The 25,052-nt window shown below is 40.6% G+C and overlaps 1 protein-coding gene across 1 annotated transcript in view; it reads left to right on the top strand.

The window, feature by feature from the left end:
• The window catches only part of LOC145347936 (ral guanine nucleotide dissociation stimulator-like 1), an 88,426-nt gene that overhangs the window by 44,934 nt on the left and 18,440 nt on the right, over window positions 1-25,052 (top strand). The window contains exons 17-27 of the mRNA XM_080195924.1: window positions 289-372; window positions 960-1,037; window positions 5,251-5,444; window positions 9,772-9,905; window positions 12,390-12,605; window positions 14,719-14,822; window positions 15,774-15,858; window positions 19,932-20,021; window positions 21,388-21,474; window positions 24,173-24,205; window positions 24,778-24,899. Coding sequence (XP_080052050.1) covers window positions 289-372; window positions 960-1,037; window positions 5,251-5,444; window positions 9,772-9,905; window positions 12,390-12,605; window positions 14,719-14,822; window positions 15,774-15,858; window positions 19,932-20,021; window positions 21,388-21,474; window positions 24,173-24,205; window positions 24,778-24,899 — 1,227 coding nt within the window. The remainder of the gene's footprint in view (window positions 1-288; window positions 373-959; window positions 1,038-5,250; window positions 5,445-9,771; window positions 9,906-12,389; window positions 12,606-14,718; window positions 14,823-15,773; window positions 15,859-19,931; window positions 20,022-21,387; window positions 21,475-24,172; window positions 24,206-24,777; window positions 24,900-25,052) is intronic.

Here is a 25,052-nt window from a genome sequence, read left to right as displayed (position 1 = left end):
CCAGAGCACCTGAGAATTGCAGAAGTTACAACCTTGTTAGAAAGGTGTGAAGATAAACCTAGTTAGTGGGAAAGCACTTAGAAATGATATTCTGGGCTAAAGGTAACAGTTACTTCGAAAAATGTGATTTAATTTTGAACAATTAAGATTTTATCACCATGTTAGTTTAATTATATATTTGGAGCGTGATCTATTTAAAACCCACTGAGCCAAGCTTGAAATACTGAATCTTCAGATTTGGATTTAATTGTGAATGAAAGTCTTGTTCATTTTGTGCTTTAAAACCAGTTGCAGTCACGGAAACTATGACAGTCCAAACTGTGAGGAAGATGGAAATCTAAGTCCACCAGGAATGAGCGAAATAATCAGCAAGTAAGTTGCATTTGATGTGTGACTCAATTCTGCTTCATCCGGAATGTAATGTGAAGGGAAATTGCTGACCATTCCTGTAAGATAACGTAGGAATTTCCTCGAAGACATTCCATTGCAGTGTATTAACTGACAACAGCAATCACATAATACTTGCACCATTTCAAGAGATGCGAGAAAACTGTCAGTGCAAAACGTGTTTATTAAATAGTAAGCAATTTTAATGACCAAAGTCTTGAGTTGTTTGCCTCAGTTTAATATTCATGGACTATGCAGCAAGGATGAAATATTGGGGAAATGGATGCCCCCCACCTTCTCTCCCCTCTCTCCCCATTGCACCCATCCCCAGTCCTAATTGCCTTGGCCCTCCAGCCTTGTGGCAATGCCCTATAAACTTCCTGCGAAAGGTTGAAGGAGAAAAAGGAAATCACCATCCATTACAGCGATACATCTGCAGTGCAACCTGTTCAACAAAATGAGCTGATCCAAGTCCCAAAATGCATAATTGATTGTTTGGGTTGCTTTGAACAACTAACCACCACTGTAGATGCGTGCAACGTTTTAAAGATTTATTTTGTGATCAATTGCAGATGCGAAAACTTTGGCACTTCAAACGATGATAAAATTTTCCAGACAAGTTTTCCAGAACCGACAGCAGGGCTCAAAAAGTAAGTTTTGAACTAATATGTAATCACCAAATGCCTCATTCAGAATGCGATGAAGTGAAATTACTGGAGAGCCAGCAGTTTCTGTAAGATTATGTGGAAACTTCTCCCATGTGGACATCTCATTGCAGTGAAGTGAGCACCATTCCAGACCATAGCAGTCACATTAGAAAAACTGGTGGAGAGAGTTTAAAAAATATATACATCAGCACAAAATGTCTGAAACTCTCGAGTTGGGTTGATTGGCTGACAATATCAAGGTCTTGAGTGACTTTATCTTGGATTGACATTTTTGGACCTTGCATTAAGGGTATAATTAAGTTGGTTTCCCTCTTTAACCTTGGCTTCTCTACAATATACTTCAAACTTCTTGTGAATGTTCTAATAGAAAATAAATTGCCCATCTGGTGAAATCATTCATCTGAACTGTCACTTGTTCCTGGTATCCTACCTTGGTAGACTTCTCACTAAGTTTTCATTTGTCCAGCTGGTTTCTAAATTAATGCTGTCAAGTACTTTTTCCAATTGTTTGAATCATGTTAGTTGAGACCTGCCAAGGGTATTTGACTGTAGGCAGTATCACATACAATGCTGCAGAATACATTGGCGATTGGTGGGAACGCTGTATATATTAAAAAAATTTGACCTATACCGATTTTTGCTGAGGTCATTTTATGGCAGTGGACCAAGTCATCTGTTAACTGAGTTGAGACCTGGGATTAAACCCATGGGTATTCTGATCAATACAACTTTTCAATTAAACTCTGAGCTATTTAACAGGAAAGAAAGAAAAGGCATCAAAAAAGATTGAGTAGTGGACTTGGAGTTTGGTTTCTGTACTCAGGCAGTGGTTCTTTTCTCGGTTTATGGCTTGCTCACTAATTTGTTTTTTTTCTGAGTGGAAATATTGTCTTTTGTCACTTTGGTTAGTGAGAATGACCTGAAAGACCAAGGAGCAAAAAACAAATCTGCTTGTGATCAAATTGAAAAGCATGTTTGTGTTGTATTATAAAGAGAAATAGTCAGTTTGGAGGAAAGACAGTTTTCTAGGAATGCTTTCTCTTGCAATGAAATAGCAAGCAATTCCAACAGGAATGCACTGACACAAAAGAAACCACTCATCAATCTCTGTACATGTTTGAAAATGGTACGCAGAAGAAAACCCTATACTCAACCTAACTGTTGCAGTACCTACCATGCCAACCCCACCAAGAGATCTGTGACCTCTTGGAATGAGCAAAAAAAAAGTTTATCAAAATCTGAGGCATGAGGGAGGGAGAAATCCTCCAACCCCCTAACTAACTCATTTTAGATTGGGGAAACTAATACAGGAGACTACATCTGTTCTGGATGAATGTTATGTGAGTCCTATTTATTGTACCAGGATGTGCATACACAATAATGAAACAGGAAGGGGCCAAAATATTGCTGATTCCTCATTGAGGAAAGCGTAAATCACATTAAGATAATGTGCTAGCTGGCCAGTTACTTAGGAAGTTGATCTCTACAACCCTTTTTGGGTAGAGTGAGGGCAGTATGAAACTCTTGCCTTTGTTTTCCACAGTACCATGATTTTTGAACTGTGAGCATTGTGTTTAGTTAAGCAAATACCAAGAACAATTTGTATTTAAATGACATTAATGTGGTGAAACATCCAAGATACTTCATAGGAACACTGTTGAACAAAGTTGCAAAAATGACTAAAAGCATGTTTGAAAACAGGTGTTTTAAGGAAGGTCTTTCAAGAGGAGGGAGAGGCAGAGGTTTGTGATGGAGTTGACATTGAAAGTGCAATAAAACTCAGATGCCTCAAAACACAGAACTGGAGGAAAGTGCACAAAGTCCACAAACTTGGTGATTTGCAAATGAAGCATGTGATGTGAGGAAGAAAACACCTTCACATTGATTTGGGATGCACTGCCTAGCAGGGTGGTGGAGGCAGGTTTAATCGAGGCATTCAAGAGGGCACTGGATGATTACTTAGAAAAATATGCAGAGTTCTGTGATACTGTGTGTATAATTATTTGAAATATTACCTAAGATTACAATTATTTCCAGTCCTATTGTGTCCTTGCATTTTTCTCCAGTGTCACCACAGTCTTGAGTATTTTCAGTGTTGGCTTTCAGAAGCGACCATTCTGGGTACTGAAAGGAATGCTGTTGAGTAATTGAATCTTAACAGAAGTTTCAGATGACTCAGTGGCAATATACTCCCTTGTTAATTATGTGTTGTGAACAGGGGTTTTATTCCAGTGGGATCACAGATTAGTGCTTTGGGCCAAATTTTCTCAGCTGCAGGTACTGATTAAATTATACCATAATGAGTCAGCAGGGTAGAGCCTCTTTAGCTCTAACTTATTCCCAACTGGGTATTTTGTTGCTGGAATAAAATTTTATGGTTGTGATCTTTTGAGTTTCTTTCTTATATCTTTTGAGGATTACTGGTTAGGTGTTTTTAATGCCTACACTACTTGATTTGAGCAATACCAGGCAAGAATTTCTTGGTGCAATAAATCATCCTGGTTTCTTCCTGTGGTCTAATTTCAGTTGTAAAGCCATTGTTTCCTCTAGTGAAGGTAACTACCTGAAATATATGTAACTTTTCCATGGCATTCTTCCCCTCTCTATCTCTGATATTTTTCTTGAACCTAATACTGAGATTTCTGATCCTCTTGTGCATCTTGGATTTCCTTTGTCTTGCTGTGCTTTCAGCTGTTTTGACCCTAAACTCTGGAATTCCTATGCAAATGTTTAAAAACTATCATTTATCAAGGTTCAGGTCATGCAGCTGACTTCACTGACGGAATTTACTGATATTTCCAAAAATTCCAGTACTTCACTTTAAATTGATTCCGTATCCTTAAAAATTTAGGCCACCAGTTTTGGGACTGATTTGAAAGAACAGTTATCCCTGGATTTAATTTGTGATCTGAACGCTATCATACTGAATACAGATGAAGTAAAAATTGTCCCTGCAGTGCAAAATATTTCTAAGAATGAGTCATCTCATTATCGAACAGCATAAGACTATTACTGCATGTGACACAGCAAGCCACTGCCACCTCCCCCATCCACCCCCATTTTAATAAGAATGAAATTGGTTAGTCTTAGTAGAGTCTGTGCATGCGTGTAGTCCACACAATATGGAGTTACTGAGAACAGATGCGTGCAACTTTTAAAGGCATGTCCTTCTGTTTCAATTAATGGAGCAAAAAAGGTAAAGTGTCATAGTCCAAAATGACTATAGGCTGCTCTCCCTCTCAAACATTTAACCTGAAGATCCTAAGGCAAGGGACAAGATTGAGAAGATGGGGCTTTTGTGCATAACCTCAGCCAGTACGGGAAATGAACCTGTGCTGTTGGCATTGAAACAGCTGTCCAGCTAACTGAGCTAAACCAACCTCCACTCAGATGTAGCAAACAGTGCAGACTTGTAGGAGAGTTTCCTAATGAAAAACTGATGACTTCAGTATAAATTGTATGTTATTTTAAGAAGAATGGTTCACTTTAGTCTTTACAAAAAAACAACTCCTACTTTAAACTCCCCTTTGTAAACTTAATCTCATCTGGAATTCAGTCCATCTCTATTTGCTGACCCAAATGTTTCCTGCTTCACCAATGCCTGAATTTGATTTTTTGAATAATTCTGATTTCTCCAAGGCCTCCTTTCTCTCTCATCCTTGTGAATCCCTAAAATTCTTCTGGAGCTCCATGTTCCACTAAGTATGGTCTGTTGTGTATCTCAGCTGAATAAATCCTTCCCCTTAAATATCTCCATCTTTCTCTTTTTAAGAAGCTCTTCGAAAAATTGTCTCCTTTGGTTTGTCTGGCTTTGTTTGATGAGCCTCAGGAGGTTGAATCAGTGAAATTCCCCAAAGAAGAAATACCTTGGAAACAGCAGCCCTCAAAGTTCTGTTCAAAGACATGTCACATCCTGACGTACCTTCAATCCTGGAGTGTCACTGGGTTAAAATTCAGCAGCTTGCAGCCTGATGACACCATGGGAGTACCATCAGCAAGCACACAGCAGCAGTTCAAGAAGGTGGCTCATCACCACTTGCTGTCAGTTAACTAGAGAGGTACAAAGAAATGCTGGTATGACCCATGTCGGAAGAATACATTCAAAAACAGGTTTGATCTACAAAGTTTAAAGTTGCAGATTACTAACTTAATTTTTGCTTGATGGACAGTTACTCACTTGTATAATTATTTCCAGTACTACAGTCTCAATTCTACGAGCCTGGCTAGACCAGTGCTCAGAAGACTTCCGCCAAGTTCCAAATTACACACGCCTCTGGAAGGTTATTGCCTACTTGAGGCAGATGATGCCAGGATCTGAGCTTGAGCAACAGGCACAGAACCTCCTTGATCAGTTTCAGAAGGAAGAATCAGGAGAACAGGAGCTTGACAGTAAGATATTAATTTTTGCATTGCAAAGATAAAAACTGCTTGTCAAAACAACAGAGGTAGAATGGAATTTTACTGTCTTGGGGGCCAGAAAATAGGATGAACTGTTCAAAAGTCCACTGACTTCAGCAAGGCCAGGAAATTCTACTGGGGTGGGTGGGTGATGGTTGCAAATATTTTATCGTGATTGCAAATACTAGTGTGAAGCTTATTTTAATTTCATCTTTCAAAACTTATTTATGCCATACACATGAAATAACATCAGAATTATGGACCTCCAATCCTTCTACGACCCCGTTTTCCTTCCCACTGTGCCAAAACCAGAACAATATCAGAGCTCTCTGCTCCTTCCTCGAATGGAGACCCATCCACTACCTTACCATACCTGAGCAAGCCTGTCCTAATTCTGAACAACTTCTCCGTCAACTCCATTCACTTTCTCCAAATAATTAACTGCGTGAGTCCTAGTTATGACTGCATTTTTGTTTTTGCAGGACCAAGTGGATCATTCATTTTTCCAGTCCTACATGGGGCCCCTCCCTTATCTCATTTTTCCTGTATGTTGATGACTGCTCCAGCCATGATCTGGGAAATTTAATGGACCTTGTTTTTGAATTCCACCCTTCTCTCACCTTCACCAGGTTCATCTCTGAGAAAAATCAAGGGAAGGAAGAATCAGAGATGAATCCAGTTTCTGGATTCAGCCTGTCAATTAATATTTGCCACAACTACATTGACTACATTTTTTGCACTGCTTTCTACATAGAACATAGAACAGTACAGCACGGTACAGGCCCTTTAGCCCTTAATGTTGTACTGAGCTTTGTCCGAAACCAAGATCAAGCTATCCCACTCCCAAGAGTTCTGGTGTGCTCCATGTGCCTATCCAATAGCTGTTTGCAAGTTCCTGAAGTGTCCAACTCCACTATCACAGCAGGCAGTCCCATTCCACACCCCAACCCCTGAGTAAAGAACTTAGCTCGGGCATCCCTCCTATATCTCCCACCAAGAACCTTTTATAGTTATGCCCCCTAATAACAGTTACATCCACTCAAGGAAATAGTCTCTAAATGTCCACTCTATCTATCCCCCTCATCATCTTATAAACCTCTTAAGTCGCCTCCCATCCTCCTCTGCTTTAAAGAGAAAAGCCTCACCTCCCTCAACCTTTCCTCATAAGACCTACCCTCCAAACCAGATAGCATCCTGTAGTCTCTCCAATGCTTCCACATCCTCATAGTGAGGTGACCAGAACTGCACACAATTTTCCAAATGCAGTCTCACCAAGGTCCTGTACAGTTGTAGCATAACCCCACGATTCTTAAATTCTAACCCCTGTTAATAAACGCTAACACACTATAGGCCTTCTTCACGGCTCTATCCACTTGAGTGGCAACTTTCAGAGATCTACGGATATGAACCCCAAGATCTCTGTTCTTCCACATTCCTCAGAATCCTGCCGTTGACCCTGTAATCTGCATTCAAATTTACCCCACCAAATTGAATCACCTCACACTTCTCAGGATTAAACTCCATCTGCCATTCTTCGGCCCAGCTCTGCATCCTATCAATGTCTCTTTGCAGCCTATAACAGCCCTCCACCTCATCCACTACTCCACCAATCTTGGTGTCATCAGCAAATTTACTGACCCACCCTCAGCCCACTCCTCAAAGTCATTAATAAAGATCACAAATAGCAGAGGAGCCAACACTGATCCCTGTGGTACACTGCTGGTAATTGGCCTCCAGTCTGAAAATTTTCCAATTTCCTGTAAGGACTCATTCCATTCTCCCAGTTTCTTTGACTCCGTTACATCTGTTCTGCTGATGCAACCTTCCACATCAGTGCTTCTGACATAAATCAGGATTGCCATCCAGAGTGGTTGATCGACCACTTCACTGTGCCCAGTCAACTTCACACTTTTTTTTGTTCTCACCCCTTTCCCTCCTTCCAGAGCAGTAATTAATAGGGTCACCTTGCCCTTGCCTTCCTCCGGATCGTTCTCATTTTTTTTGCCAGCTCCAGCTTAATACTACCACAAAGTACATCTTCCCCTGCCCTCCCCTTTCAGTATTCCAGTCACCACTAACACATGTCCAGCACTTTTGTGTATTCACAGGAGATGCTACACCTGTACTTTGACCTTTTCCTTTCTCCACATCCAAGACCCCAGCCATTCTTACCAGGTGAAACAATGATATTACTTTTACTCTGAGAGAGGAGGGCAGGGGAAGATGTACTTGGTGGTGGTATCAAGCTGGCAAAAAAAAATGATCCAGTGGAAGGCATGGGCAGGGTGATCCTATTAATCAGTGTTCTACCAACACTGTTTGCTGCTCAGTAGAGAGGGCCAAACTGGGTGATGACTTTGCAGAAACATGACCGTGAGTATCCTGTCAATTGTCATTTCAATTCACCACCTTGCTCCCACCTTTCTGTCCATAGCATGCTGTGATGTTCCAATGAAGACTGATACAGGTTAAGGAACAACACCTGATCTCCACACATCTCCACACAATATAGCACTCAACACACAACTTGGATAATAGCCTGTGACTCCTTTTTTTTGCTGAATTGTTTTTGATTATGTTGCAATTGGATGACTGCTATATCATTCATCCCTCACTTGGACACAGCTTTTGTTTCTTTATTCTACACATTATCACTCTCGCTATTGCATCAAAATCTTTTGTTTATTTCTCCTCGCCACCCTTTCCTTTTGTTCCTCCCTGAAAAATCTTAATTCCGACGATAAGTCATTGATCTGAAGCAGTCTCTCCACACACTGCCAGTCTTGCTGAGCATTCTAGCATTTGTCTTTTTAACATTGCACCAGAGCCACTTTCACTTCGAACCTCCATTCAAAAGAATCAGTTTTATTTGTTATGTTGGAAATACTCCAGTCAGCTTTTTGTGCAACGTTTAAACACTGAAGGAGTTAGAAAACCATTGGTGCATGGATTATTACAATTTGCTGGGCGGAGAAGTGCTGAGAAATGAGATTGCAGCTAATGGATCCATTTGAGAGTTGGAACCAGCACCGTCACCTTTGGCCAAATGGTTGACCTGTGTTTCACTTTGAAACATCTACATGAACATACTTTGATAACTGCCAGTTAAACTACTCTACAACTCAATGGTAACTCAAAAGATAAAGGTTTTCAGTCTCTCTGAAAGATAAAAAGGTTTAGTTATACACTGGATTGTAATGGAATTAATGAACTTGGTACAATGATATTTTAAAGATTACCAGATCTTAAAAAAAACACTATTGACAAATTGTAATCACCAACATGCAATACATGTTGTTACAGGAACACCGTTTTACCCACATATACTCCAATTGAGTATTCTGCCAGGTTGGAAGAATCATTTCCGAATGGTGTGGTGTTGTGAATTAGTTTATTTATGTGTATTGTGTAAAGCTTTTCACATTACTGGCATTCTTAAGTAAACTAATTCAGAACATCCGCTGACCATAGGTTCATGCAGAGTTATGCCCAGTGGTTTTGAAATTCATTTGGGTTTCCTTTCTCATTTTTTTGAAATTGTTTCTGAATTCTGAATTTATAATTAAGCTAAGCTTGTTTAAAAATGAATCAGAGTTGAGTGTTGTGCTGACATTGACTGGAAGAGGGTCTTTTTTTTTGTTGTGGTGCCAGATACTTATTTTCCATTTCAGTCTTGACCTTTTGTAAAGCCTGTATCTGTCAAAGTATCAGAAAGGCTTTTCCAGAACTTTCAGTGTTTCTGGAAAGGACTCTGAAATGTTTCCCTCTCCTTCTCTAACCCCAATCTTTTCCTGCCCCCTCCTTGCACTACCAATTTGAGGCGTTATGATTACAGAATACACAAGTGCAAGATATACATCATGCAACCTGAAGAGGAAGATGCACTATGATCTGATTTTTGCCTGGCAGCATTTATTACGACCTATTGGCAATTTCTTCTAGCTGTTGCTATCAATGGTATCTTTATTACATTCTGTGACTTGCTCTATGACAAAGTTTTGAAATAAGAACATACTAAGTGTGGTGGAAGATTTACTCAGACACAGATTAGCTTCCCATCTATCAGGACTGCTGAATGAGAACACATCAATAAATATTTTCTTGCTACTCAAGTGCTCTCCATTAAGAGACTTTGACTGTAACATTGTTGAAGATTAATTTCACTGAATCTAGATTGAAAAAATACAGCTGTAAGAACATTTTAAACCAGTGCTAGATTTCTAATTGTGCATATTTGAGAAGTGTATTGTTTTTAGAAATTTTAGTTAAGTGCCATGAACTTTGGGCACAAAATAAATGTCTCCTTTCAATTGTACAGATAGTAACTATGGAACCATCACTTTCCGACTGGGAGAGGAAGGGGATGTAGAGATAGGGGGAGTTGATGAGAAACAGGACATCCTCTCCTTCCCGTCAGACATTGTTGCAGAGCAGCTGACATACATGGATGCTGTGAGTAAACGTGGACTTGGGGCCGTTCTGTAGGGACCAGTTGCCCACTATGCTGCGTGTGATGTTTTGGATGGCAGTCAGTGATCCAATTTCTCTTCACATAATTAGCAGTCACTATAACTGAGTTCACACACAATGCAGTGTCTAAGACACCAGAGCATGTTTGACATGTGACCTCAGTAACAAGATTGGAATATCTTTCAATGAAAACTTCAACTTTGTTTCTCTGAAGGTGAAAGTCATGTGAAACAAGTAGCCTTGGGGGTGACTGAAAACCCCTTTATTATTAACATCTCCTGTTAAACTTCTCTGCATTGTGTAATGGTATTGCAGGATTAAAGCTGCAATGTTCACAGCTGACATAAAAATGGTAACAAATATGAGCAGACCAGTGTAGTTTCCTTTTTAGTTTTCAGATAAACACTGATACAAGTCAGGCTTGCATGGAAAAAGCTTGGCAAATTTTTCATGGTGTATAGCAGTCAAAGTGCAACCAGTCCGCTTGAGTAACCTAGAGAGTTACAGCATGGAAACAGGCCCTTCAGCCCAATTTGTCCATGCCACTCAGCTTTTAACCATTAAGCTAGTCCCAATTGCCCATGTTTGGCCCATATCCCACTCGACCAGTCTTACCCATGTAACTACCTCTGGCAACTCGTTCCAGATGCCCACCACACTTTGGGGGAGGGGGAGGGAAATTGCCCCTTTAGACCCATTTGTATCTCTCCCTTCTCACCTTGAACCTATGCCCTCTAGTTTTAGACTTCCCAACTTTGGGAAAAGATGTTGACTATCTACCTGATCTGTGCCCCCCTGTTTTATAGACCGCTAAGATCTCCCTTAGCCTCCTCTGCTCCAGGTAAACAAAGTCCCAGCCTCTCCTTGTAATTCAAACCATAATGTCCCAGTACCACCCCAGTCAATCTTTTCTACACTTTTTTCCTAGTTTAATAATATCCTTTCTATAATAATAGGGTGACCAGAATGGTACATAGTATTCCAAGTATGGCCTTACCAATGTCATGTACACGTCCCAACTGCTGTATTCAATGTTCTCATTTATGATGAGACCAATTTAACATATGCTAATGGAGGGTGCAAATAGGCTGTAAAATGAGTCTTTTGCCCAATCCCATCTTGACAAGTTACGTTAAAATTGCAACCTATGGTTGTCTCAAAATAAAATGTTTTAGAAATCTGTTTAATTGAAATGCCTAGTCTATGCAGGACATCTTACTTTTTTAGAATATTGGGAGAGGGCAGCTGTTTAACAGTAACACATTCTATAAATTGGCTTCCTTTAGTCCAGATCAGCTATTCTCCTCTCCAAACATCACTGGATCCAGGTAATAAAGTACATGCTGCTTTAGCACCCTGAACCCACTCACCTACTTCAACTACATGCTGCCTCTGGCAATATGATCTGCAGACATGGGAGTTAGCTTCGACAGGCACTTTGATGCCTAACTCTACCTCTCTGCCATTTTTCTTGACCTTTCGCCTTGTCACTTGCATTGTTAGACTGGCAGTTCATTCAGTTGTGCATGAACAAGCCATAAATTTCCCAGCATTGATCATGGAGGAGAATGGAGGCATAGTCCATCTTCAGCTGGCACTAGAAACTGCATGCTTTCCCAGTCACTATCTCTGATTAAAAACAAACTGTCTACAGCATGCAGAAGTGTCACTTTTAACCCCATTGCACAAAGAATTCAGTTCAATTCTAATACTGCCTGCTTTTGGTCATAGTACAACCAATCTTCCACTGAAGCCATTGTTCATGCCTTTCATTTCCATATCCAAAACTCTTCACGAGCTCCTCCAAAACTCTTGACACTGTATCCTATCAGCACAAATTCACTACTTCTCCAACTCTAGTATTTTCTGCCTATATTCCATGCTTGCATTTCCTCCCCAAATCTCTTCTGCCTCTTCCTGCTATGGCCTTTCTTAAAACATACATCTTTGACTAAGGTTTTAGTAAACCTTCCTAATATTGCCCCTTGTTTCTGGCTATGTCTTGAATCCCATCTCCATATGATTGAGTAATATAGTTGTAGCTGTTGTGGTTCACTCTCACCTTTTAATTTGAAGATCTCATTAAGTGTTACCAAATATTTTAATTGGTGTGTGAGAGGCTCTTGTAAAGTAGATAATCTGGTCAAAAATAATCCGTCACTCACTTATGGGGTAGAAATTTGTCTCAGGTGGTGGTGCAAATTATGTGGTATTGGATTAGCCACTCATATATACACCATCCAATGTTAGCAGGCAGCTGAACAGATCCTGCATGTTTCACTCCACTAATGCCTATATCTGTGAGAATTATACACTGTCACTGTCTAACCTTTGTATTTTAGTTTTAAATGTACAAAGCAGTGAAGCTGGTTGACCATTACCTGGGCAAGTTTTGTTTGCACTTTAGTGTTCAAAAGGTCTATGGTAGTAAAAACATCTTTAGTATTCATTTTTATTTTTGATCAGTACCTGTTCAAAAAGGTGGTCCCCCATCATTGCCTGGGATACATCTGGTCCCAACGGGACAAAAAGGAAATCAAACATCTAGCACCTACAGTCCAGGCTACCATCACTCAATTCAATCTCGTCACTAAGTGTGTCATTGGTACCATATTAAAGGACCTCCAGTCGAAACCACAGCAGAGGGCTAAAATAATTGACAAGTGGATTCACATTGCTCAGGTATGACATTGTCTATCGATCTCTATGCAAAAGGCAAAATCCCACAGGGATGTGGAAGGCCGCATGCAAGCAATTTGGGTTGGGTGTTAACAAGTACAGAAAACCTCATGGATAGTGGGTGAGGGAGGAGCAGTGAGGTAGGTTTTTGACAAAGAAAAGTTGATTGCTTCTGTAGAATGTTGAATTATGGCAATCATAATTCCCACAGTGAGTTTGGAAGGTGAAATCAGTATAATTTGCTTTTGTAAACAAAACCCAGTATGTGCTGAACATTGTATCCTTTGGCTGCAAATAACAGAGTAAGCTGAGTAAGCAGCCCCTTCTTAATTTGCAGTACCTATTACAGAAGCTGTTTGCCAGCTCCTGTGCATTAGAGATCCTGTAGTCATATCACAATCTGGCATCATTTAATTATATGAAATGTATGGCGGCCATGTGACTGCCCTGCGTTTTTAAAGATCTAAAGCCACTGTTGGTTGAGCTCTGGGTCAAGACCTCTGCCCAGTTTTCAACCTAGGCTTTATTTTTCCTCAACGAAATCAAATAGTTAATAAAGCTGCAGGATGTCTAAAGAGGAAGAGGTTGGTGTTATGTACCTAACAGGTCATGCCTCTGCTAATGCTTGTATTTGAATATTAACAAGTCACGTGAAGAAACAATGCAAACTGATTTCAGGTTATTAATTGCATTTCCGCAATGAAGTTGAGTATTACAGTTTGTACTTTGCATCCCTTCCCCTTCTGGCTGTAATTAATGTTTATATTTTATTCTTCCTTTCCATCAATTCTTGCTGGTGAATGACCCCATGCCCAAGTGACTTCCCTCCAGCATCTTCCAAATTGGCTGTTCATCACACGCAGAGGCAGGGGATGGGGGGATTAAAAGAGATTGGGAGCAGGTCCTCTTTTAGGTCAGCAATAGAGGCAGACTGGGTCTAAAATTATCAGTGCCAGTTTGGTATTCTGTTTTCCTGCTCATTTTGGGGAAGGTGGGTTTGAGGCTCAGCAAGGGTGCCCACCTTGGTTGCGCTCTTTAAGATCATTGACAGGAGGTTAAATGAGATTTTCCACTCGGTCTCCAGTTTCACAACATGACAGGTACAGTTCAATTGGCTGCAGCCTGGCAGACACCCAGTGGCAGTCTCGCATGTATACTCCAGGTAGGCAGACAGGTCCTCCCTGCCTAACTGGGTACTAGCACAACCAAAGGCCACCCTGTAGAGGCAGTCCCATCCTGTTGGTGGCCTTTGCTGCTTTATCTATAATGAAATCGGATTTTTTGTTTTTTTTTCCATTTTGAAACACCTTCTATTACTTATCCTTGGCAACAGCTGGCTGTTCCCCTCGAGCTGGAAGGCTGATGCCCCTCTAGGTTTGAAAGCCTGCCTGGGATCCCTGTCTCCATGCCTTTTTCAAGTGGGTACTTCCATAAAAATCACACATTTTCACAAACCCTCACCCAGCCTCTCAACCAGGTGGTTTTGGAACCTGGCAACAGTCCCAGATCCTGTTTCCTGCCCTCGGGAGCAGGAATTATGACTGATTTAATTTCTCCCGCTTCCTTTTGTAGAGTCAAGTGTATGGTGGGCACTGCTGCTGCTATCCTAGTTGAGATCAGCTAACTTGGATATCAACAGTTTTATTTTAGTCAAAATTAGTCAATAAAAATGTACTCAATTTTCTGATTTATACGTTTTTTTAAAAAGATTATCTTGTGCTGCCTGTACTACCCTTTTTACTCTTTGTTAGAAATTACAATATTTGTCACCAATTCATCAGCCTAACAAAATGGGCAGAGGCTTCCCCTCTCTTCTTCTCTTCCCTCCCCTCTTCCCCTCCCCCTCTCATACCCTCTTCCCCTCTCCCCTCCCCGCTTCCCCACTCCCCCTTCCCCTCTCCTCTTCCCCCCTTCCCCCTCTTCCTCTGAAACACACCATCTGACCACAGCTGAAGAGAGTGTGGTAGAGGAAAAATAAGGGAGTAACGAGCGTGAAATGTGACAATGTTTTTCTGTAATTTGTTTTTGCTGCTGTTATTTTCACAGCCGAACTTCTGTTCTTGTCAGCAAATGGGAGCTGCTGTTACTTACACAGAACTCCTTTGTTTTCCAACAGGAATGTAGGATCTTGAAGAATTTTTCATCTCTGTATGCGATTGTGTCTGCAATGCAGTCAACTCAAATATTCAAGTTGAAGAAGACTTGGGCATTCATATCAAAGTAAGTTCCTTTTCCACAGTAGCTGTGAAATATTTCTGATAAACATACAGTACTGGATAGCAAGTTCTACGTGTGTCAGTAAGACTACCAGAGGTACTTGCTGTGCACTCCTAATAATTAGCTAATTGTCAGAATTGATCTTCCTTTGGCTAGTGCCAGGGACCTGGGTTCAATTTAGGCCTTGAGTGACTGTGGCGTTTGCACATTCTGTGGCTGCGTGGTTTTTCTCCTTGGTGTCCGGTGCGACTAGCAGGATAAATCCATGGAGTTAGGACCTAGATTAGATTGTTATTGGTGCAGGTTGGATGGGCTGAATGGCCTCCTTCTGCACTGTAGGAATTCCGATTCTTAATAAAGCTGTTCAGCTTGAACTTTAAATTATTGTGCTCCCAAACTGATCTGCTCTTAGATAAAACCTGCCACAATTCGCCTAGAATGATGCTGTGCCAGCCATATAAGACGGTGGATAAAAGCAAATTCCTGTGGATGCTGGAATCTGAAAAGAGCTGAACATTCAAAGGGTCATCTGGACTCAAAACGTCAGCTCTTTTCTCCCCTTACAGATGCTGCCAGACCTGCTGAGATTTTCCAGCATTTTTCTCTTTATTGATTTCATTTAGAATGCTGGAAGTACAGAAAAGTCAGTCTTTTATCTCCTGAGGAAGTGCAATAAACCCTTGAGAGCATACACATGTAATTTTTATCTCTGTGCTGCAGACAATTTAATCCTGTTTGCATTTTTGAGTTTCTTGGCAGTTTCTCTTGCTGCCAATAATATTTGCCAAAGGATAGCTAATCCGATTCATTAACATTAAATTCTGTAAAACTCCCAAAATGCTCATCATCCTCCATTGTATTTGTTACCTGTTTGTAGATGTTGGAGTCCTTGGCAGCCATTAGTTAATCTCCTTCTATTCCCTCATGAGTAATTTGTCTCATTCTCTTGACTAGGCACAGTACATCAATGTTTCATGAGCTTTCAGATATATCCTTCAATGAAAATAATTCTGTGACAAGTAGAGACCTGCTAATGAAGGTAAGATGTTGCATGTGGCTCAATGGATCTATTTTAGTGAGCTGTTCAATGTTTTAAAGTAAGTAATAAATAGTATCTATAATGAGTTAAACTAGTGGCTGACTGCATGTGAATGTTGTCAACCAATGAAGCAATAAGTGTACTAGGTGGTCTGGCTTGGCTTAAGCATTTAAAGCCTGTCGGATGCTAACTTTTTTAATAAACATTTAATGTGGGTATGCTGCCAAGAATACAACCTAAGTATATCTTAGAAATTTGAACTTGAAGGATAAAGTGAGACTTGTGCCAATGGATTTTTGCTTTGTGCACTGAGGGCATGTAATTAAAACCCAAAGTGGAAGAGTTACAGATTCGATTGGTTCCCTTAAGTATTTATTTGTTAAATTTTTACCTGTTTTTCTTGTTTGTCCTCTATAATAAGGATTAGTTGTTGCATGAGAACTGGGGCAAATTTGTAATCCGATTGCTTTATTTGTTATATTTCAAATTATAGTGACCTAATTTCATATAGTTTGTATCAAAACAGACACCAATCACAGCATCTGGAAACATTGTGCTTTTATTTTGTTTTAAGAGAGCCACGTACTCCAGGAATACTGAATTACTGAAATATTAACACATAGAAATTTACAGTGATGAAGGGGCCACTCGTCCCATTGTGTCCATACTGGCTGATTTGTAGCCATCAGTCTAATCCCACTTTCCAGCTCTTGATCTGTAATTTTGATAGGTGTACATGCAAGTAGTTAGAGGATCGCTTGTCAATACCAGTGAGTTCCCAAACCCTGCCACTATTATTAGAACCATAGGAATATCCACCCCCACTATTCCACACCCTTGTGGTTTCGAGTGAGTCCTGCTCTTTTATCTGCACTAGTTCTTAATGTATTCTGAAAAAGTCTTTGGGTTTCTTTGATTTACTTACCAATATCTTGATGCCCTCTCTTTACTTTCCTAATTTCTTTTTAAGGTCACCTGTACACTTTTTTTTTACTCCTCCTAGATTCTTCATAGCACTGAGCCTTTGGTATCTGTCAAGAGCTTCCTTTTCTTTCTTTCTCCTAAGCCTCTTGACAGCCAGTGGCTCTGGATTTGTTAGTCCAGTTTTTTTGAGGGACATATTTGACCTAAACTCTTGTTATCTCTTCCTTGCCTGCCTCCCATTGAGAGCTAAGACCAGTTGAATAACAACTCCTTTTCTCTGATGTGCTTATCAAGAATATTGGATGATTGTTAATGATTTTGCCAGGATATTTTTGAAAGTTCTAGTGGACAGCCAAGTATAGCAGAGTCCTCCACCAGAAAAAAACAAGCCCAACTAGGAATGCACACTCACCATGTTTTGGATAGGGCTTGCAACACCTAACTCTCGGTATCTGAGAAGGACCAAAATGCATTCGGTCAAATTGAGGGGTTTGACAGGATTGCCTGTTTTAATATGTGTTTGACATGATTTTGCAATGCCATGCTGTGGTTGTACAAAGTTGATGTGACTATTTATTGGCTTGCTAGATTTTGGCAGTGTGACAATAATTCAGTTCATCTGAATGGATTTTGCCTTTTCTAAAAGAACATGATTCAGCTCAAGCACATGTTGTTGCACTTCTAGGAATTGCAGCTACATTCTTCTCCTTCTACCCTTTTCACCACCGTGCCTGTTTTTAGTGCTTGGCTCCGTGAGGAGCATTTTTATTTCCCCACTCTCAGGCACTCCCTTTCAAACATGTCTTCTTTGATTTGAATTAGTGTCCAATAGGATGGGAGGCAGTAAATCTATGCTAATATTGTAACAATCAACACTGATACTTGTGTTTTGAAGAAAATGGTGATCTCATAAAGCATTTGTCCATCTCTGGGGGACTGTACCCCCCAAATTAGATACAGATTTTATCTTGAAGTGCTTCCAAAGTTGTTTTTTACTTGATTAAGCTGATTGGCCTAGTAAATGACATGCAGGAGGCCTAAACCTGATTTTGCTTCTCCCTGTATATTTTCCTGCATATTTTCAGTTGAATAATTGGGCTGAATGGTCAACATATTAGTCAAGAAGAAGGTACAATCCCAAAATTCGTAACTTGTGGGTTGCAGGAAGTGTTCAGTTTGTCTCGTGCTGTTTTAAAAAATATTAAGGCACTCCAATGTCATCTGTACATACAATAGTACATCCTGGCATATTTATCATCACTTGGGTATCAGGAAGCCATTGTTTCTCACTCCTGCTGTAAGCTCCCTCCTTTGCTCAGACTGAACTGGACAGTGGAAAAACTTTGGCTTTCTGTTTTATCTAGACCTATATCCTACATGAACTCCATCACCAAGACCACTTGTTTCTTTGCAGCATCTTGTGTCCCACATCAACTTAGTCCCAGTGTCCTTGCAATTTTTAATCTTTACATTTGATTGGATACTTCCAACACCCCACTTCTGACTAGCCTTAAGTCCAACTTTGTACCTCATCCTTGACTTGTTTCTCCCTGCTTCTCTCTAACTTGAGGAATGTTCTGAAAAGCTTTATTTTGAATCAAAATTTCAGCGAACTCTCCTAATGTTTGTGCTCATGGTTTGTGCTCATAGATTAATATGCTTAATTTCTCCAACTGATAAAGTGATTAGTTACATTATAAATTTCGAGGTGCCAAATTATCCCACATGCTTCATTGTGTACAGAGCAGAAAATAATCAAGCATGGGTTGTTGCTTAATTCCTAATCAATTTTGGAGGTAGTCAAAGCATTTGTCTTCTGAATTCGAAGAGGACTGTGTAATATTTTTGTTAGGACTAATCTGTCAGGCACCCTGATCCATAAGCACATTTGAAAAGGAGCAGCAGTAGGTCATTTGGCCTCTTGAACCTGAGCTGCCATTCAATAAAATCATGGTTCATGTTTTTATGGGCTCAGCTCCACCTCCCCATAATCCTTAATTCCTTTACTGTTCAAAAATCTATCTATCTATGCTTGCCTTAAAGACAAACATTCAACAAGGTAGCCCCAACTGCTTCACTGGGCAGGGAATGCCACAGATTCATAACTGTCTGCTGGGGAATTCCCCCACCCCCCAGCCCCACCCAGAAACCCTAGGTAAAAATTTCAAACTGCAATTACCCTGCAATGGGAGCCATCCAAAAGTACAATATAAATAGCAAACTTTGGTTCCAACTGTCTTATAATCGTTTCCCAGAAGAAGTCAGAATTAAAACCACTTCTAACTTCTGGATAACTATAAAGTACAATATTCACTCTGAGCCCCACCATCGACAACCCAACCCCCATCCTGCTGCTCCCCAATTCTACCCACTTGTCTTACAAACTTACCTTCTCCATGTCTTTCCCAATGTGGCTGGACCTTTTAAACTTGCCTGCTTTATGACAACTAGAGCTGTAAAAGAAGGTGTGGTTTTCCTTTCTCTCCAACTCTCTGCCTGTGGCACCTGCAAATATAAGAAATGAGTTCAAATCCGACCACAGAAACTAGGGATTTAGTTTCATGCCTATTGATTTGAATTTATCAGATTGTTGTAAAAACCCATCTTATTCACAAATGTCCTTGAGGGTAGAAAATTGGTTATCCTTATCTTGTCTGCCCTACATGTGACTCCAGATCCACAGCAATATAGTTAACTCAACTGCCCTCTGAAATGGCCTAGCAGCTGTCAAGAGAATGGCTTGCCACCACCTCGAGGGCAATCAGAAACAGACCTTTCTAACAAAATCACAAACAGAATTTGCGATTCAAATGCCCTCAATTACATCACGCCGCAAAATTAGAGCAATTAATTCTGCCGTCGACAGGCGATCCAGTCTCGAGTGCATCACCCAGAAAGTGTTCTCATTTGTGTTCTAATCTGAGACTGGCATTAATGATCAGCTTTTGTGTTCATTTGGTTCTCAATATGGGATAAATTGCAGTTTCACTTCAAAATATCGCAGGTTGAAATTGGAATTTGCCCAACATGTTAGCACAAGCCTTCAGATTTGCTATGTAATTTATAAAAACACGAGGCTTTGGGGTTAAGATCTCACTTGGTGTCACATTGGCCAGAGTTCATAATTGATTTTTTTCCTAAATCTTCAGGAAGAAACTTTAAAGTTTGCAAACCTTGACAGCCGTGTGAAAGATAACCAAAAGCGGGGTCAGAAATGGCTACAGATGCAGAAACAAATGGTGTGTCATCTAGTCATTCCAAGACTTAACAGTTCTCAGATTGAATTCAAATAGTGATTCATCTTTACGTAATTCTTTGCTCTAAATGAGGCTATTAACCATTTCTCCTTTCTATTTCCAATGAGGACGCCACTGTTGCTGTTTGACTGGTTGCATTTTAAAAGCTATAATTATTGGGACGGTGCTGATGTTTATAAATATAATCATGTATTGACAACCAATGTATCATTTGAGATCTAAATTGTTCCACATTTAAGATGATCCAAAGCTAGTATGGGCAGAATCTTCGTCATGGTCTAAAGGGTAAAGGCAGTATTCTGACTCAATCACTGCTGAGTATACTGATGTTCACAAGGGTAGAAATTGGGGCTCCCATTTGGTCACCTATTTTAGGATAAGGAAGAAAGAACTAAATTCCGTACAGAAATAGGTAATTAGTGTCAGCTCAAGTCTGTTAGGCTGAATGGATTAGTTCTGGGGATGGATGTATAATCCTGTGAAAGATTTTGCAGGTCAATGCACTGGATTGGAAGAATGAGATGGAATCTCAGTGAAATGCAAGGTTGAGGATTTGGCAGGAAATCTATACACGGAAGAGCTGTGGACACTTGGTTGAAGATCAATAGATTTGAACTCAGGAAATCAAGGGAGATAAGAATCAAGCCAAAAAGTGGAGTTGAAGACAGTCACTTATTAACTTATTGAATGGTGGGAGCTGTAGGGTCTACTCTAGTTGTTACTTGTGTTCTTTCTGCTATAAAATAACACAACTAGTTGGCACTGCTGATAGCTGACCATTAGCTCCTTCTGGAAAGCTGCATATCTGATCATTATTTAAGGACTGCAGTGCCTTTTGATAGAATAAGATACCAAAGGTTATCCTCGAGATCACCATATGAAGAGAAGTTCCAGCCATGAATTTCTGGTAACAAAGGAGAAAAAGAAACTAAAGTGATGGAGGATAATATAATGTTTTGCCTGCACTTACAATTAAGTGGTAATTTGGGGTTAATATTGGCAAATGTTGTATTTGACCAACGCTGTTTACATTTTTATTATTGTTTTGTACATAATTACTTATCACTTAAATATTCACCATTAGCAAGAATGGGTAATCTATTTATAACCCCTGATATGTGAGAGAATTCCCAACCTTCAAGTGATTGATATTGATCAACTCAACATGGGAGATCCAGCTCTAGCTTTCCATCCCATGGTATGATCTGTAATTAAATAGACTCAAGTGTTCAGGTTGCAAACTGATTTAGTTACATACAAAAGGGAGCGGTTTTAAGTATGGATAGTATGTTTAGGAAATGTGACATGCATTTAAAATGGATTAAACAATTTTGCTCCTCTTTTATAGGGTGTGATGCAGGGAACTGTGCCCTACCTGGGGACTTTCTTAACTGATCTAATTATGTTGGACACTGCTCTTCCAGATTATATTGATGTAAGTCTCTTTACATAAGAACATAAGAAATAGGAGCAGGAGTAGGCCATCTAGCCCCTCGAGCCTGCCCCGCCATTCAATAAGATCATGGCTGATCTGAAGTGGATCAGTTCCACTTTCCCGCTCTCTTCCCATAACCCTTAATTCCCTTGTCTGTCAAAAACCTATCTTCCCGTGTCTTAAATATATTTAGCGAGGTAGCCTCCACCACTTCAACGGGCAGAGAATTCCAGAGATTCACCACCCTTTGAGTGAAGAAGTTCCTCCTCAACTCTGATCTAAACTGCTCCCCCCGACTTATCTTGAGGCTGTGCCCTCTAGTCCTGCTATCCTTTCTAAGCGGGAAGAATCTCTCTACCTCTACCCTATCCATCCCCTTCATTATCTTATACGTCTCTGTAAGATCCCCCTTCATCCTTCTAAACTCCAACGAGTACAGACCCAGTGTATTTAGTCTCTCTTCATAGTCCAACCCCTTCATCTCCGGTATCAGCCTAGTGAACCTCCTCTGCACTCTCTCCAAGGCCAAAGTATCCTTGCGCAAATGCGGCGACCAAAACTGCACACTGTACTCCAGCTGCGGCCTCACCAGTGCCCTGTACAGTTGCAGCAAGACCTCCCTGCTTTTATATTCTATCCCCCTCGCTATAAAGGCCAGCATTCCATCTGCCTCTTTGATCACCTGCTGCACCTGCAGACTGGGTTTTTGTGACTCATGCACAAGGACCCCCAGGTCCCTCTGCACCATAGCATGCTGCAGCTTTTCACCCTTTAAATAGTAATCCCTCCTACTATTATTTCTGCCAAAGTGGATAACCTCACACTTGCTAACATTGTACTCCATCTGCCAGGTCCTTGCCCACTCGCTCAGCCTATCCAGATCCCTCTGCAGCCTTTCCACACCCTCCGCGCAATTTGCTTTTCCACTCATCTTCATGTCATCAGCAAATTTCGTCACCCTACACTCAGCCCCCTCCTCCAGATCATCTATATAAATGGTAAATAGCTGAGGCCCCAGCACCGATCCCTGCGGCACTGCACTAGTCACCAACCGCCAATCAGAATAGCACCCATTGATACCAACTCTCTGCCTCCTATTAGACAACCAATCCTCTATCCACGCTAACACCTTACCCCCAACTCCATGCACCCTAACCTTCTGAAGCAACTTTTTGTGAGGCACCTTATCAAACGCCTTTTGAAACACCACATCCACTGGTTACCCTCTGTCTACCTCACTAGTCACATCCTCATAGAAATCCAATAAACTCGTCAAACATGACTTTCCCTTAACGAATCCGTGCTGCGTCTGCTCTATCAAACCACTCCTTTCCAGGTGCCTTGCTATTTCTTCTTTGATGACAGATTCAAGCATTTTTCCAATTACAGACGTTAAACTAACCGGCCTATAATTCCCTGCCTTTTGTCTGCTACCTTTTTTAAATAGCGGCGTAACATTCGCCGTTTTCCAATCTTCCAGCACTTCCCCGGAATCCAGCAAATTTTGGTAAATAATCACTAAGGCACCCACTATCACCTCTGCCATTTCCTTCAGAACTTTGGGATGCATTCCATCCAGTCCTGGGGACTTGTCCACCATCAGTCCCGTTAGTCTATCAAGCACTATCTCTCTAGTGACAGTAATCGCATTCAGGCCTTAACTCCTACCATCCTTCTATCTTTAATATCCGGCAAACTATTCGCGTCCTCCTCCGTGAAGACCGAGGCAAAAAACTTATTTAAGGCCTCAGCCATTTCCTCATCTCCCACCACTAAGTCCCCCCTCTCATCCTCTAAGGGTCGAACATTCACTCTAGCCAGCCTCCTTTACAACATGTTGAGATTTTTTCTTTGCTATGATTACAGTTGTAGTGCAAGTTGCTTGGAGATGGGAATCAAAAAGACAATGAAAGAATTAATGAGACAAATGAATGAAGCACATTAAAGACAGTACATGCACGGCTTTGATTTGATGCTTTGTACTATGGATCAATCACTTGGTGATTTGCATGCAGCTTATTCACAAAGCAGCCAGTTGTGTGTAGCCCGATTTATTTTGTAGCCTAAAAATGTTATATAAATTGCACACTTTTTATTTGCGCAGGTAAGATTCTGTTAATTGGACATTGTTTTCCATTGCATTCTAAACTTTAAGTTTATTAATGTCACAAATAGGCTTACGATAATACGGCAATAAAGTTACTGTGAAAATCCCCCAATCGCCACACTCTGGCACCTGTTCGGTTCCACTGAGGGAGAATTTAACTTGACCCAAGCAGCTAACCAGCATGTCTTTCAGACTCTGGGAGAAAACCAGAGCACCTGGAGGAGACCCATGCAGAGAGGGGGAGAACATGCAGACTCCCCACAGTGACCCAAGCCGGGAATTAAACCCAGGTCCCTGTTGCTATGAGACAGCAGCGCTTGCCACTATCTCCCCTAGCTTGCCTACTTGTATAATAAACTTGGTGTTTACAAATTTGACTGCAGTAGAGGATTCTGTATAATTTTGCAAAATAATGACCTGTCAGTGCAATGCATTTATTTGTGTTGTACACAGCTACATTTTAATTTGGAGCCAGGTTTACAGGACTTGGATTTCACTCCTAAGTATCCTTTCAAGTTCACAATCTTGTAGTGTGATCTGACTGTTCGACAAGTCAAATTAATTTTTGCTGTTCTTGTTTGTCTCATATAGAATGGTTTGATCAACTTTGAGAAGAGACGGAAGGTTAGTATAAATTATTGCACCAAGCAAAACTTCGACAGTTGTATTTGGGGGGGATGGGGAGCATGCCTCTGTTATTGGGTTTGGAAGCAGAAATCCAAAACTCCAGGTCTGAAACATAAAAGTCACTAAAAATTGGATGAAGGAGGAACTTGACATGGTTGTCTTTCCGAGAAAGCTAAATGCATGGAAAAGGAATAAGAGAATGTTTGCAGTCTGATGAAGACAGGAGAGGCATAAATGCCAGCGCACAACCAGTTGGGCCAAATAGCCTATGTCTGTGCTGTTAATTTGAGTAAGAAGTCTCACAACACCAGGTTAAAGTCCAACCAGTTTATTTGACAGTAAACCCACAAGTTTTTGGGGTTTGCCCCTTCGTCAGGTGAGTAGAAAGTACTGGTCTCAAACAGAGCATATAAAAGGCACGCACAGTTTCACTATGCATCAAATCTAGCAAACAAAATGTTTTAAAATAGTTTTGGCACTATTCTAAAATCAATGACTCCGGTAAAGCAGCAGCAATTATAGTAGCTTTAAATCTCAACTTCCAATGTTTCTTTCCATGTTCTTTTTAGGAATTTGAGGTAATATCACAAATTAAACTGTTGCAGTCTGCTTGCAACAATTACAGCATCAATCCAGTCCAGAAGTTTTTAAAATGCTTTCACGGTCAACAATACTTGACTGACAAAGAAAGGTAAGAGGGTATTGCAAGCATGTGCTGATCAAACCATCAATGATTGTATAATCTTCCACCATTAGTGAGCTTGACAGTTCCCTGTTATAAATATTTTTGTGATGGGAACCATACAGCACACAAGTTCATTCAGCCCATCTTGTTTGTGCCTGC

Source organism: Carcharhinus amblyrhynchos, chromosome 9 (assembly GCF_965287045.1).
Source record: "Carcharhinus amblyrhynchos chromosome 9, sCarAmb.v2.hapA, whole genome shotgun sequence".
Classification (NCBI taxonomy): Eukaryota; Metazoa; Chordata; class Chondrichthyes; order Carcharhiniformes; family Carcharhinidae; genus Carcharhinus; species Carcharhinus amblyrhynchos.
Note: the sequence above shows the minus strand (reverse complement) of the source record. Positions and strands in the feature narration are given on the sequence as shown.